The sequence below is a fragment of the Heteronotia binoei genome, chromosome 3 (genome assembly GCF_032191835.1).
Source record: "Heteronotia binoei isolate CCM8104 ecotype False Entrance Well chromosome 3, APGP_CSIRO_Hbin_v1, whole genome shotgun sequence".
NCBI lineage: Eukaryota > Metazoa > Chordata > Lepidosauria > Squamata > Gekkonidae > Heteronotia > Heteronotia binoei.
The window spans coordinates 183909979-183922541 of record NC_083225.1 but is presented as its reverse complement, the minus strand read 5'-3'; the positions used below and the strand labels follow the sequence as shown (position 1 = coordinate 183922541).

Sequence of the window (12563 nt, the reverse complement as noted above, 5' to 3'; positions counted from 1 at the left end):
CCACTGACGTTTGATGTCTAACCTGTCTGCTCCCTGCTATATACTTTGATTAAAAGATTCACTGTGTTTCAGGTGATTTTTTTAAAAAAGAGTGCTCCTCATTGGAATTTTACCTTAACTCAAATGAAAAAGGAGAGTAATGACCACAAAGTCTAGAACTTAGAACATAAGATTATAGAGAACTCTAATGGGGAATATTATGGGATAGTGCAACTTGAAATCCTCCGCATTTTATAGCCAGCCAAGGATGAAAAATAGTTCGCCTTCTTAATCTTTACAAAATCTCTCACAAAATAGTTTGTCCCCTATAGAAATTAGTACCTATACATCAATATAGATTCTTTAATAAATTATCCCATCTTTAAGTGCCTTCTATCTTTATATAAATGATAATATAGACAATCAACAAATAAATGTAAAGCTTTTCCCAAATGTATCCCTCTTGGTCAAGTTTAAGCACTGCAAGCTCTTGGGCTCATATCTGAGCATGTTTCGACTTGAAATACTTCCCTCCCCACCAAATCCCATCGAATGAACCCACTTTGACATTAGGAACTGGATGAAATGGTGGGCTTGAAGTGCAGGGGTGGGTGGGGAAATGCTTCAGATTGGTCACAGGAAAAAAAAAACTGAAAGAAAGATGTGCATAGATATATGAAACTCAAGGTGAATGTGCCATGAGCAAACCTAGACTTTGATCCAACATCCTGAACAAATCATTCAAGGGTTTTTTTTTGCCGAGTTCAGTGGAAGATGGATCAATTTCTTTCGGACGCAATCCTGCAAGGGGCTCTGGTTCTCGTCCAAAGTTAACAGACGAGCTGCACTGGCGTCCGCTTGGAGCTCCCAGGTTGTGGCACAGAACCACAGTGATGTTTATCGCAGGATCAAAATCAAGGTCCAAGACTCGGAGATTTCTTCTTAAAGCAATCAACAAGTGTGCCGAGCTGAGCCAAGAATACAGATTGGGATGTAGGCCAAGCTGGTGGCCAGCTCTCTGGGACCATGAGCCTCCCCCGTTGAATGTCTATCCCAACAAAGGGTACGGTGAGCACACGGTAGGAGTTTTTCTTTTTATATGGCAAAAGTCTTTTTTTTAAAAGGTTATTTGTTTTCCTCTACCCTTTATGACCAAACCGATGTCCTTCATGGCTTCGAACACTTTGTGTTGTACATTCAGAAAAATATTCACATTGACTGCGAGTAACGGAAAAGTAACCCAATTTTTTTTTCTTAAAAAATAAAATCCCACCCCAGGGGAAAAAAAAAAAGATTCCAAGTAGTATAGGATTAAGGTTTTCTTCTAAATACTCTTCCATCGTGGTTAGATGTGAAGTGACGGATTTATAGCTTCTCCTTGGAGGGAATCCAGATGAAAGGCCCAGATTGTTCTTCAATTACGAGTTTGCATTGGTTATATATATCTTCTAAAGTTTCTCCTTGGACGATAGCTACAGGAAAGAAATAGATTTTTTTTTTGAAAAAACAATGTTAATTCTGCACCACTAGTCATAAACTTTGTCCCAGCTGTTATCAAGGAAATTTGGAAGTCTCTCATCTGGAGATAGATCTTTGTCTAGAAACAGGCCTCAACAAGTTAGAAACAAGAGCATGACTTATTGCAATCAAATATTGGCTACATGTGCACCATTCCACTGACTGTGGGAGCTATTTGTACCAAATGCTGTCTGAATCCTCCTCATCCAAATGGATTGCCTGCATAGAGAAGAAAATATCTACCTTAGGTTTGTCTATGGAGAGAGATCTACATGCTCCTTCTTACAAACACATATTATCTAATTAAACACAGAATTTCAGATGCTGAATTGCAAAAACTAATTAGTGCTGCAAATAAATCTTGCTCCCCTTTGAATTTTGGAATTTCCCCAATTATTGGTCATCTACCTTCTCATTTATCAACTCTCCATGTCCCACAATTGCATAGAGGATTTACTCTTGCCAGATGCAACACTGTTCCATCAGCAGTTACCTATGGCGGATATTAAAAAATCCCACTCTCATCAAGACTTTGTACATGTAATTTAAAACAAGTTGATTTGTTGTCCCATATTCTTCTTTACTGCTCCCAATATGATACTATATGCCTTAGGTTTCTAGACCCTATTTTGCTCAATATGACAGGTTGCTCAGATGCTGCAAAGGTAGGTTGTCTTCTGAATGATTTGTCCTCTGAAATAACTGAAAAGGTTGCTTTATTCTTGAGTCCGGTAATCAAGGATCGATTGTCCAATGTATAGCTGTATATGACTGGCTTATTTTGTTATTTCTGTATCTCTTTATTGCCTCATTTATAATCTGATACATGCCAATAAAGGCTTGTGTGTGTGTGGGTAGCCCTGTAAGTTTGTCTGTAGCAGTACAAAAGAGCAGGAGTCCAGTAGCGTCTTAAAACTAACAAGAGGTATCTGAAGAAGTGAGCAGTGACTCATGACAGCTCCTCCCCTGCCACAAATTTTGTTAGTCTTTAAGGTGCTCCCGGACTCTTGCTCTTTCCTCTCAACTCTAGCGGGCTAAGTCTTACCATTCAACGATACTGAAGAGGTTAGCTAAATTCCAGTCCTGTAGCATCTTAGAGACACACGAGATTTTTGGGGTATATGCTTTTGAGAGTCAAAGCTCCTCTGATGGACAGGCTAAGTTCCATCTCTCTCTAAGAACCACCAATGAGAGCAGATGTTGAGAGAGGGGGTTGGAAAAACTGGGCATTGATAGACATTAAATGGAAAAACAAAGAGAGTCCAAAAATTTCACAATGATTCAGAAGAATCTGGGATTGTTCTTCCTGAATACCTCCATCACACCCTTATAATGTTTCTATGATTTATCTTACTCAACCCTCCAAAGTTATATAGGTTTATCGGTTTTATAGATAAAAATGATATATGTTTATGTTTGTATTGTATGATCAGTATGATTTTCTCGATGATTATATTGTGTATACCTTTTTATCAGCTTCAATTGTATATTGATTTATTTGATATCAATAAAGTTCTTTAAAAGTAAAAAAAGAGAAGAATCTGGGATTGTTTTACAATGGAGAACATTTCTGACCAAATCCAACAATCGGGATCCCAAATCAAATTTATGGAACGATGGCTCCTCCCTATACCAGAATACATGGCAAACAATAATTCAGTTAAAAAATCTCTCTTGGCTAATTGATATAATAGCTTCATCTATTTTTCAAAATCTGAAATTAAGCATAGCTTGTATAATGGTAGATTTATTCAGCTAAAAATCCTTCTATTTTCATATAGCTTATACAAACCTGTTATTTGGTTTAGATACTTCTGTTTTGTTGATTGATAGACTGCGCAAATGTTAAACTGTAGTATTTAACCTTTGCAACTAGTTGTAGTCATTTTTATATCTATCATTGTTCACTTAGTTAAGAAGAAGATATTGGATTTATATCCCACCCTCCACTCCGATTCTCAGAGTCTCAGAGTGGCTCACAATCTCCTTTACCTTCTTCCTCCACAACAGACACTGTGAGATGGGTGGGGCTGAGAGAGCTCTCCCAGAAGCTGCTCTTTCAAGGATAACTTTGCGAGAACTATGACTGACCCCAGGTCATTCCAGCAGCTGCAAGTGGAGGAGTGGGGAATCAAACCCAGTTCTCCCTGATAAGAGTCCACACACTTAACCACTACACCAAATGGTATTATGTTGTTTAACTTTTGAAATGTTATTATCAAAAGTTCAGTGGGAGTGAAACATTACTTATACCTCCCTTTCCTCAGTGTTATGTTCAGGGGTGGAATTCTAGCAGGAGCTCCTTTGCATGTTATGTCCATACCATATATAAAAGTTAACTTCTTGTTTTGTTTAACCTCATGGGCTGCATGTCTTTAGGAAAGCATCATGCATGCACACAATTTAATATCATGGTCTATACATATATTAATGGTGGCAGCAAGTGAATGGAACAGTGTTTGAACTCCAACCCCAATAGCTCTGTTATTGAAGGGGAATGGGCTACCTTGTCTATGGATGTCTCTAGGAGTGAGAGAGAGGACCTCAGGTGCGAAATGGATGAGGCTCTCTGTTTTACAAGTGACAAGAAGAAGAAGAAGAAGAAGAAGAAGAAGAAGAAGAAGAAGAAGAAGAAGAAGAAGAAGAAGAAGAAGAAGAAGAAGAAGAAGAAGAGGAGAAGGAGAAAGATTGGATTTATAACCTGCCCTTTACTCAGAGTCTCAGAGCACTTTCCCTTCCTCTCCCCACAACAGACACCCTGTGAGGTAGGTGGGGCTGAGATAGCTCTGAGAGAACTGCTCTTGAGAAAACAACTGTGGCTTGCTTTGCTCGTGGGCATTCGATGAAATTGCTGAGCAGACAGGTTAAAACGGATAAAAGGAAGTACTTCTTCACCCAAAGGGTGATTAACATGTGGAATTCACTGCCACAGGAGGTGGTGGCGGCCACAAGTATAGCCACCTTCAAGAGGGGTTTAGATAAAAATATGGAGCAGAGGTCCATCAGTGGCTATTAGCCACAGTGTATGTGTGTATATAACATTTTTTGCCACTGTGTGACACAGAGTGTTGGACTTGATGGGCCGTTGGCCTGATCCAGCATGGCTTCTCTTATGTTCTTATGTTCTTAGGTCACCCAGCAGCTGCATGAGGAGGAGGGAATCAAACCACATTAGAGTTTGTGCTCCTATCCACCACACCAAACTGGCTCTGAAGGGTGGCGAGTGTGATGTCCTGACCTACTTGTAACCAGGGGTTGTTTTGTAGAAAAATAGGTGGTGGAGTTCAGCATATGCCACCCCCCCCACCAGCCAAAAACAACCTGATGTAAGAAAAGAGAGTCCTAGGCGAGGTCTGCTTGGGCTGGCTAGAGATCCAGCCAGGCCAAGCAGGCCTCGCTCACCTGGGGCTCTCCTGGGCCGCCGCCCCTCAGTCAAAAGGCCAGCAAGCCACCCGCAGCCCAAAATCACATAAAAAGTGGAGAAAGGCTTCTCCAGGGGTTAATGAAGGCTGCTGGAGGCGTGGCAAAGCCCCTGGTGGCTGCCTGCTCTCCTAATCCAGGGATTGTTATGCAGCTGCACCTACTACTCAGTAGACAAGGTAGGTAGGTGGGGAGGAGGAGGGGGGCATCGGAAAGGTTCAGGAGCTGTGCTCCTGTGAGCTCCCACTGAATTCAAGGCCTGCTTGTAGCCGATAACCTGAGTGAGAGAGGTTGTAGAGGGTGGCAGGCATTCGATGTGAGCAGCAAGAGCTGTTCACAACTCCCTTCCCTCAGTTGCAACTCTCCCTCAAAGCAAGCTGCTCTACTGCAGACCGACATGGATATCTGACAGATGGCGCTTTGACTCTCAAAAGCTGATAGCCCCCAAACCTTATTGGTCTCTAAGGTCCTACTGGGCTCCAATCGGGCTGTTCTACTGCACACCTACACGGGTCACCCTCTGCAAATATCTTCATGGGAAAGGATAATTCCTGTACTTAAGTTTACAGCGGAGCACGATCTTCATTTTGATCCATCGAACATTATTCTTGGGCTTGCTTGGAATAGTCTGTGTGTCCCCCCTCCTCCCTTTTATGATTTGGAATGTTTTTATTACAGAAAAAAAATTATTGCAAAATAATCGGTGTGGGCATTTTTCTCGACTTTGGCCTCCAAACTGGAGCACTGTTTTTTTTTTGGAGCCATCAGCCTGATGGTCTCTAATCACTGACTTTCTGGCTTTCCGCTGTTCTCAGAGCACTCTGGCTCTCTAACCTGGATTATGACCTTCTTTTTCTGAAAGAACACGGCCCGGGAGGTTAGCATGCTATGTGGATCAAAATTGGTGCATATTTTTGAAAGGATCCACCCCATCAGTGCTATTTTCTTTCCATCAGCCCCCTCATGGCCGCCAATCTCCCCACCGTGCCAGCAGAGAGCTTTCTGAGATAACTGCTATAGCACTATAATGCTATTATAATAATTAAATGCCATCAAGCTGCAGGTGACTGATGGTGACCCTTTGAAGGGTTTTCGAGGCAAAAGAGGAGCAGAGGTGATTTGCCATCCTCTACACAGCAGCCCTGGATTTCTCCATCCAAGCGCTAGCCATCGTCGATCCTACTTAGCTTTCAAGCAATGATGAGCTTGGCTTTTCTGGGCTATTCAGGCTGCTATAATGCTATAGTGATTACGGATTTTCTTAAAAGCCCTCAAAAAGCTCATCTGGTAGCCTGACAGCTGAACAATGCAGGGAAAGTGGCATCTGATGTAGCAAAGTGCCAGAAAAGCCTTGAAAGGATGCTCTATTACCAATGCTAGCGCCGCTGTACTCACATTGGCTATGCCCTGACCTGGGTAGCCAAGACTAGTCTGATCATGTCAGATCTTGGAAGCTAAGCCAGGTTGATCATGGCTAGGAATTGGAAAGATGACTTCCAAGGAATATCAGGGTTGTGACACAGAGGCAGGCAATGGCAAACCACCTCTGAATTGTCTCTTGCCTAAATAACAAGTCTAGCTTGCCACCTAGTGGTGCATAACATTAAGAGCTAGAACTTCCAGCTGCCAGACAATCTTAGGGTCTCCTGGCTATACTACACACACTACCATATGATGCTGATGATGATTATGCATTGGCCATGGATGCCAAATGGAGAATCCTCACCATGTGGAAGCAGTGCTTTTTTTTGTAGCAGTAACTCCTTTGCATATTAGCCCACACACCCCTGATGTAGCCAATCCTCCAAGAGTTTACAAAAGGCCCTGTAAGTTATCGGAGGATTAGATACATCAAGGGGGTGTAGCCTAATATGCAAAGGAGTTCCTGCTACAAAAAAAGCCCTGTGTGGAAGTAACCACTGGTGTCAATCGACATTTCTACTATTTCTGAAGGGTTGCACAATTCCTGGAATCCAGTTGAAATCACTAAGTGTGGCGATTGATGCACTGAAAGATTGACAGAGAATTTGCCGAACCCTTTCACCAGGTTTAATACCCGTTTATATGAATACTTTTCACAACAGCCTCTTTTAGAGTCTGTTGGTATATTTAATACAATCCTGTCATTGCTTGTAGTTGTCTGAATGGTAGTGAACGTCGCAAATGCAATTTTGTTCAATAAAAGCAACCTAATTCCTTTTCAGTATCCAGCTGTGACAGTGGTCTTGTTCTCACTGAGTTGGAAAGGCAGAGTAGGGCCACTGCACAGGACCATAAGAGCCCTGCTGAATCTTAGCAAAGATCCATCTTGTCCACCTTCCTGTCTTCCATAGCACCCAACCAGATGCTCCAGGAAGGCTTACTAGCGGGGCAAAAAGGCCAGATATTCACATGAATAAGGAATGTGCAACCAGTGCGGCTTCTGGTATGTCTAATGGGCAGCGGAATTAGAGCAACATCTTTGTTCCTTGGGAACTGTCCCGGGTCCTGAAAATCCACCCGCACTTCCTACAGCTGCTGCTGATTTCAAACCACTCCACATTTCCAGGGAACAAAGATGCTGCTCAAATCCCTACAGTGAAATAACAGGGACAGGGAGAAAGACTAAACAACCAGAAAATGCCAGTGAGAGCCACCGTCCCAGCAGGAAGTACGTACCACTGAGTCGTGAATATTACATAGGCTGTAAGGCTCCAGACATAAGAAATATTTGAACAAATATTGTTGAAGTTCACATGGTTTAGAGAGCCTCAGAGTAAAGGCTTAAAGTTATTTATATGTGCATCTCTTCACAAAGATATTTATCAAAATGGGGAATACAGCAATCCGCTGAGAACCTACTTGATGCACATCTGGAGAATTTATATTCACATCACTTTTGAGCGTTCAACAAGGCTTTACATATTCCTTGGAAGCCTGGAACTGTAATGGAACTTGCTGGTTTGGTTTACGTTATTCTGGCTATTGTCTTTATTGGCAACAGTGTATTGTTACAACAGTGTGTGACAACATTTTGATTTTTTTCCTCATACGTATTACTAGTGTTCTGTGTATTTTTTATCTGTTGGTGATACGAAGTACATTGTTTTCATTGTACAAGGGAAATTTCTAGTGTGCTCTAATCCCTACAGCTGCTGCTGGTTTCAAACCACTCCAAGTTCCTTATTCCCAGAGCCTCATTCAGTGGCACCAGAGGCCAACATTTGCTGCTATCTAATTGCAAAGAGCGGGGGCTCCACCACGAGTTAGGAGACCTAGCTTTTTCTTGCACCGCTGCTGACTCTTACGTTCTATGACTGTGGTTTGCTATTTCTGTTCATCTTGAATTTACTTTCTGGGCAACCTTGTAATTCCCCGCAGGATTCCACTGTAATCAGACTATCCATTGCATTTCCATCATCGGCTGTGGCAGATCCCAAACTTTGTCAGAATTTACAGAAATACCACCCTGACTGGATAGCCCGGGCAAGCCTCTCTGAGAGCCGGTTTCGTGTAGAAGTTAAGTGAGTGGACTCTTATCTGGGAGAACCGGGTTTGATTCCCCACTCCTCCACGTACAGCTGCTGGAATGGCCTTGGGTTAGCCATAGCTATCGCAGGAGTTGTCCTTGAAAGGGCAGCTGCTGTGAGAGCTCACTCAGCTCCACCCACCTCACAGGATGTCTGTTGTGGGGGGAGAAGATATAGGAGATTGTAAGCTGCTCTGAGTCTCTAATTCAGAGAGAAGGGCAGGGTATAAATCCACAGTCTTCTTCTTCTTCAGATCTTAGAAGCTAAGCAGGGCCAATCCTGGGAAGTGCTTGGATGGGAGACCTCCTTGGAGTACCGGGGCTGGGAGGCAGAGGCAGGCTCTGTCAAGTCACTTCTCTGAACACTGTCCACGCCTCAGTAAAGTAGAGGCTGCCAGAAGTCACCATAACTTCTAGGAATGCACACACACTCAGAGAAAAATATCAAAAAAATGCTTAAAAAAAGGGAAAGGAAAAGAATTTGCATGAATTGCCAAGTAACTGTTTTCCCCCCTCTCCCCCTGCTTTGGTCATTTACTCTGAATCGTTCCCTTCATTGTTTTTTATCCCCTGATTGCTTTTTATTGTTTTTATGCTGTGGGATTTTTTAAATGCATGGTTTTATTGCTGCTGGTTTTAATGGTGCTCTATCGATAACTTCATTGTTAGTTGCTGCAGGTTGTTTCGACGAATTGCTTTTATGGTTTCAAACTGTTGGTTTGGAAGCTGTCTCAGGTGCATAAATCACCGAGCAGCTGGATTGAAAGATGTCGCTCAAAGAAAGAAAGAGATACCTGTAAAATACTCTCCAAATTCTTGCTCTAACTTCATTGCTCGGTCGTACGTTTTCTTGGCTTGCTCCTCTGTGAGGCGTTTATTCATTTCCCTGAAGGCAAAGTTTGAAATGTTAAGTAAGAGCAATCAATCAGCATTCCATGAGCCTCACGCAGAAGCTGAAATCAGCGCAAATGAGTTGTCATTTTAAATTTTCAAAGCGTGCCTTAGCTTGGAGTGGGGTTCGCCCACTGGGAAAGAGAACAACATGTGACCTGGGGGTGGTGGCAGCACTATGTAACACTACAGCTTCAGACAAATCACTCTCTCAACCTTAGATTCCCCCCCCCCCTCACAGTAGGTAAAGGTAATCCCCTGTGCAAGCACCAGTCATTTCCGACTCTGGGGTGACGTCGCAGCACGACGCTTTCACGGCGGACTTTTTATGAGGTGGTTTGCCATTGCCTCCCCCAGTCATCTACGCTCCCCACCCCAGCAAGTTGGGTACTCATCTTACCGACCTTGGAAGGATTGAAGGCTGAGTCAACCTCGAGCTGGCTACCTGAACCCAGCTTCTGCTGGGATCGAACTCAAGTCATGAGCAGAGAGCTTGGACTGCAGTACTGCAGCTTTACCACTGCCCTCACAGTATGGGGGTACTAATATTGGCCTATATTACAGCACTTTTGTTAGGAAGGTGACAAAAATAATATATCAAATAAACCAAAGTGGGGGGGGGGAAACCAACCATTTAAACCGGTGAGTACTCAAAGGTTGAGTTTAACAATTTAAAAATATACAGGTATTTATTACACTCTATAACTATTGAAAATGTATTTTAAAAATGCAACTGTTCAACGATAGTATTAGCCCATCAAAATTTAGCTACACACCAAAAGGATTTTGTACATGGAACCAACAGGCCAGTCAACACATCAAAATTTAGCTACACACCAGGGGTGGCCAAACTTGCTTAATGTAAGAGTCACAAAGTATAAACTTCAGGTAAGCTGCTGGCTGGCTTGGCAAAGTGATTTAAGGAGACAAATGCCTTCTCCAAATTGGCCTATGGGGCGGTGGAGGCTTCAGGAGCTACACAATATGTGTGAAAGAGCCACATGTGGCTCCCGAGCCACAGTTTGGCCACCCCTACTACAGACCAAAAGGGTTTTGTACATAAAACCAACAGGCCAAATGCGTTTCGGCTTGACGTGCCTTCTTCAGCGGCCTATAGTCATAGTTAAAGAGTGCACACTTGAAAAAAACAGGTTGCTTACCTGTAACTGATGATCTTCGAGTGGTCATCTGTGCAGTCACACACATGGGTCTTGCCGCAGGCAATGAATCCATTCCTCGGAGTTCCAATAGCTCGCCTATAGCGCTTTTGGCGCGCTCCCCTCCCGCCCTGGGGAGCAGGCAGCGACCGCGCATGCCTGGAGCGGGGGGGGAGCGCCCATTCCACTCAGTTTCTTCCAGCCGCCGCTGACCTAACACAGTACAGAGTTAAATAACAATCACAGGAAGCCAGCAGCGGGGAAGGCTGGGTGGGCGTGTGTGACTGCACAGATGACCACTCGAAGATCATCAGTTACAGGTAAGCAACCTGTTTATCTTCTTCGTGGTCTCTGTGCAGTCCCACACATGGGTGACTAGCCAGCTGAGTAACCTGGAGGAGGGTGCTGGTAAAAGAAGAAAGTTAGTCACATAAGAAAACAGATCATGTTCCAAGACATAGAGGCAGAAGCGAAAACACTCACCATACTTCAGTGGAAGATGGATCGGAGAACTGCTTGGCCGAAAGAGGCGTCTCGTCTCGCACGAACGTCCAAAGCGTAATGGGAGACGAACGTGGAAGGAGAGGACCACGATGCAGCTGCACAGATGTCCTCTAAGGAGACGCCCTGTAGAAAAGCCGAAGACGTGGAGACCGCTCTAGTAGAGTGGGCCTTGAGGCCTTCGGGAAGAGGCTGTTTAGCCAGTTCGTAACACAACCTGATGGCACTAACTACCCATTTGGATAGTCTTTGGGTAGAAATTTTGTGTCCTTTACGTGGTTTACCGTAGGCCACAAACAGGTTAGGGTCCTTACGGAAAGGTTGTGTGCGATGCAGATAGAAGGCTAGCGCCCTTCTGACATCCAGAGAATGCAGGGATCGCTGTCCCTGGTCCGACGGGTTAGGGAAAAACGTTGGTAACGCGGTGGAGGTAGACAGATGAAACTTGGAGACAACTTTGGGGAGGAACGTAGGATCCGGTCTTAAGACAACCTTGTCCCTATGAAAGATGGTGTAGGGAGGGTCATGTCTGAAGGCACATAAGTCACTTGCCCGCTTACCCGAGGTGAGGGCTATTAGCAATGCTGTCTTCCAAGAGAGAAGATTGAGCTGTATTGTCGCCATGGGTTCAAAGGGCGCCTTCATTAGACAGGAAAGAACAAGGGATAAACTCCACGTTGGGACGAATGGTTTAACCGGTGGATGTAGGTGCAGCATTCCTTTGAGGAAGGATTTAGATAAGGGGTGAGAGAACACTGTCCTGCCGTCGATAGTGTCATGGAATGCCGAGATGGCAGACAAGTGTACTTTAAGTGAAGAGTAGCACAAGCCTGATTTCTGCAGAGATAGGAGATAATCTAAAATCAGGTTCAGAGGTGTTACCTCAGGAGTCCAATGATAGGGTGCAACGAAGGAACAAAAGCGCTTCCATTTGCGTTGGTACGAGAGTCTAGTGGAAGGCTTCCTTGCGTTGAGAAGAATATTGGTCACTTCTGTGGAGAGGCAGGTGAGTGTATCCTCCAAGCGGTGAGGGCCAGAACCCGAGGGTTGTGATGAAGTACCTGGCCGTTCGCCTGCGAGAGAAGGTCTCCCACGATCGGGAGGCGGCGGTAAGTGTGTTGTGACATTTGCAGAAGTTTGGTGAACCATGGTTGCCGTGGCCACCACGGTGCGATAAGGATGCAGTCCGTGCCATCCCGTGCGACCTTCGTCAACACGCGTGTCAGTAGGGGGGTTGGCGGAAAAATGTAGTGGAGGGGACCTCTCCAGAGATGTAGGAAGGCATCGTCGCCCTTCCTGCAGTAGAAGCGGTGACATTTGGCATTGTCCCTGGAGGCAAAGACGTCCACCCTGGGGGTCCCGAAGCACCTGAAAATCCGACGAAGGTAGGTCAGATTGATGGACCATTCGTGGTCGTCTATACGTATCCTGCTTAGGGAGTCGGCCAATACATTCTGTACACCTGGGAGGTGGATGGCGGTCATGTGGATGCTGTGTTTGATACACCATTCCCAGAGCAGAGTGGCTATGCGACATAGTCGAGGGGATCTGGTGCCTCCCTGCTTGTTTATATAAAATACTGTCGCCAT

General features: G+C 44.4%; 1 protein-coding gene across 11 annotated transcripts in view; it reads right to left on the bottom strand.

Moving 5' to 3' along the window:
• Window positions 1-324: 324 nt before the first annotated feature.
• Window positions 325-12563, bottom strand: part of DLG2 (discs large MAGUK scaffold protein 2) — a 1647444-nt gene continuing 1635205 nt past the window's right edge. For all 11 annotated transcript variants that reach the window (XM_060234983.1, XM_060234984.1, XM_060234985.1 and 8 more), the window contains 2 exons: window positions 9220-9311; window positions 325-1451 (listed from right to left, as the gene is read on the bottom strand). In XM_060234983.1, coding sequence (XP_060090966.1) covers window positions 1345-1451; window positions 9220-9311 — 199 coding nt within the window. In that variant the 3' untranslated portion in view covers window positions 325-1344. The remainder of the gene's footprint in view (window positions 1452-9219; window positions 9312-12563) is intronic.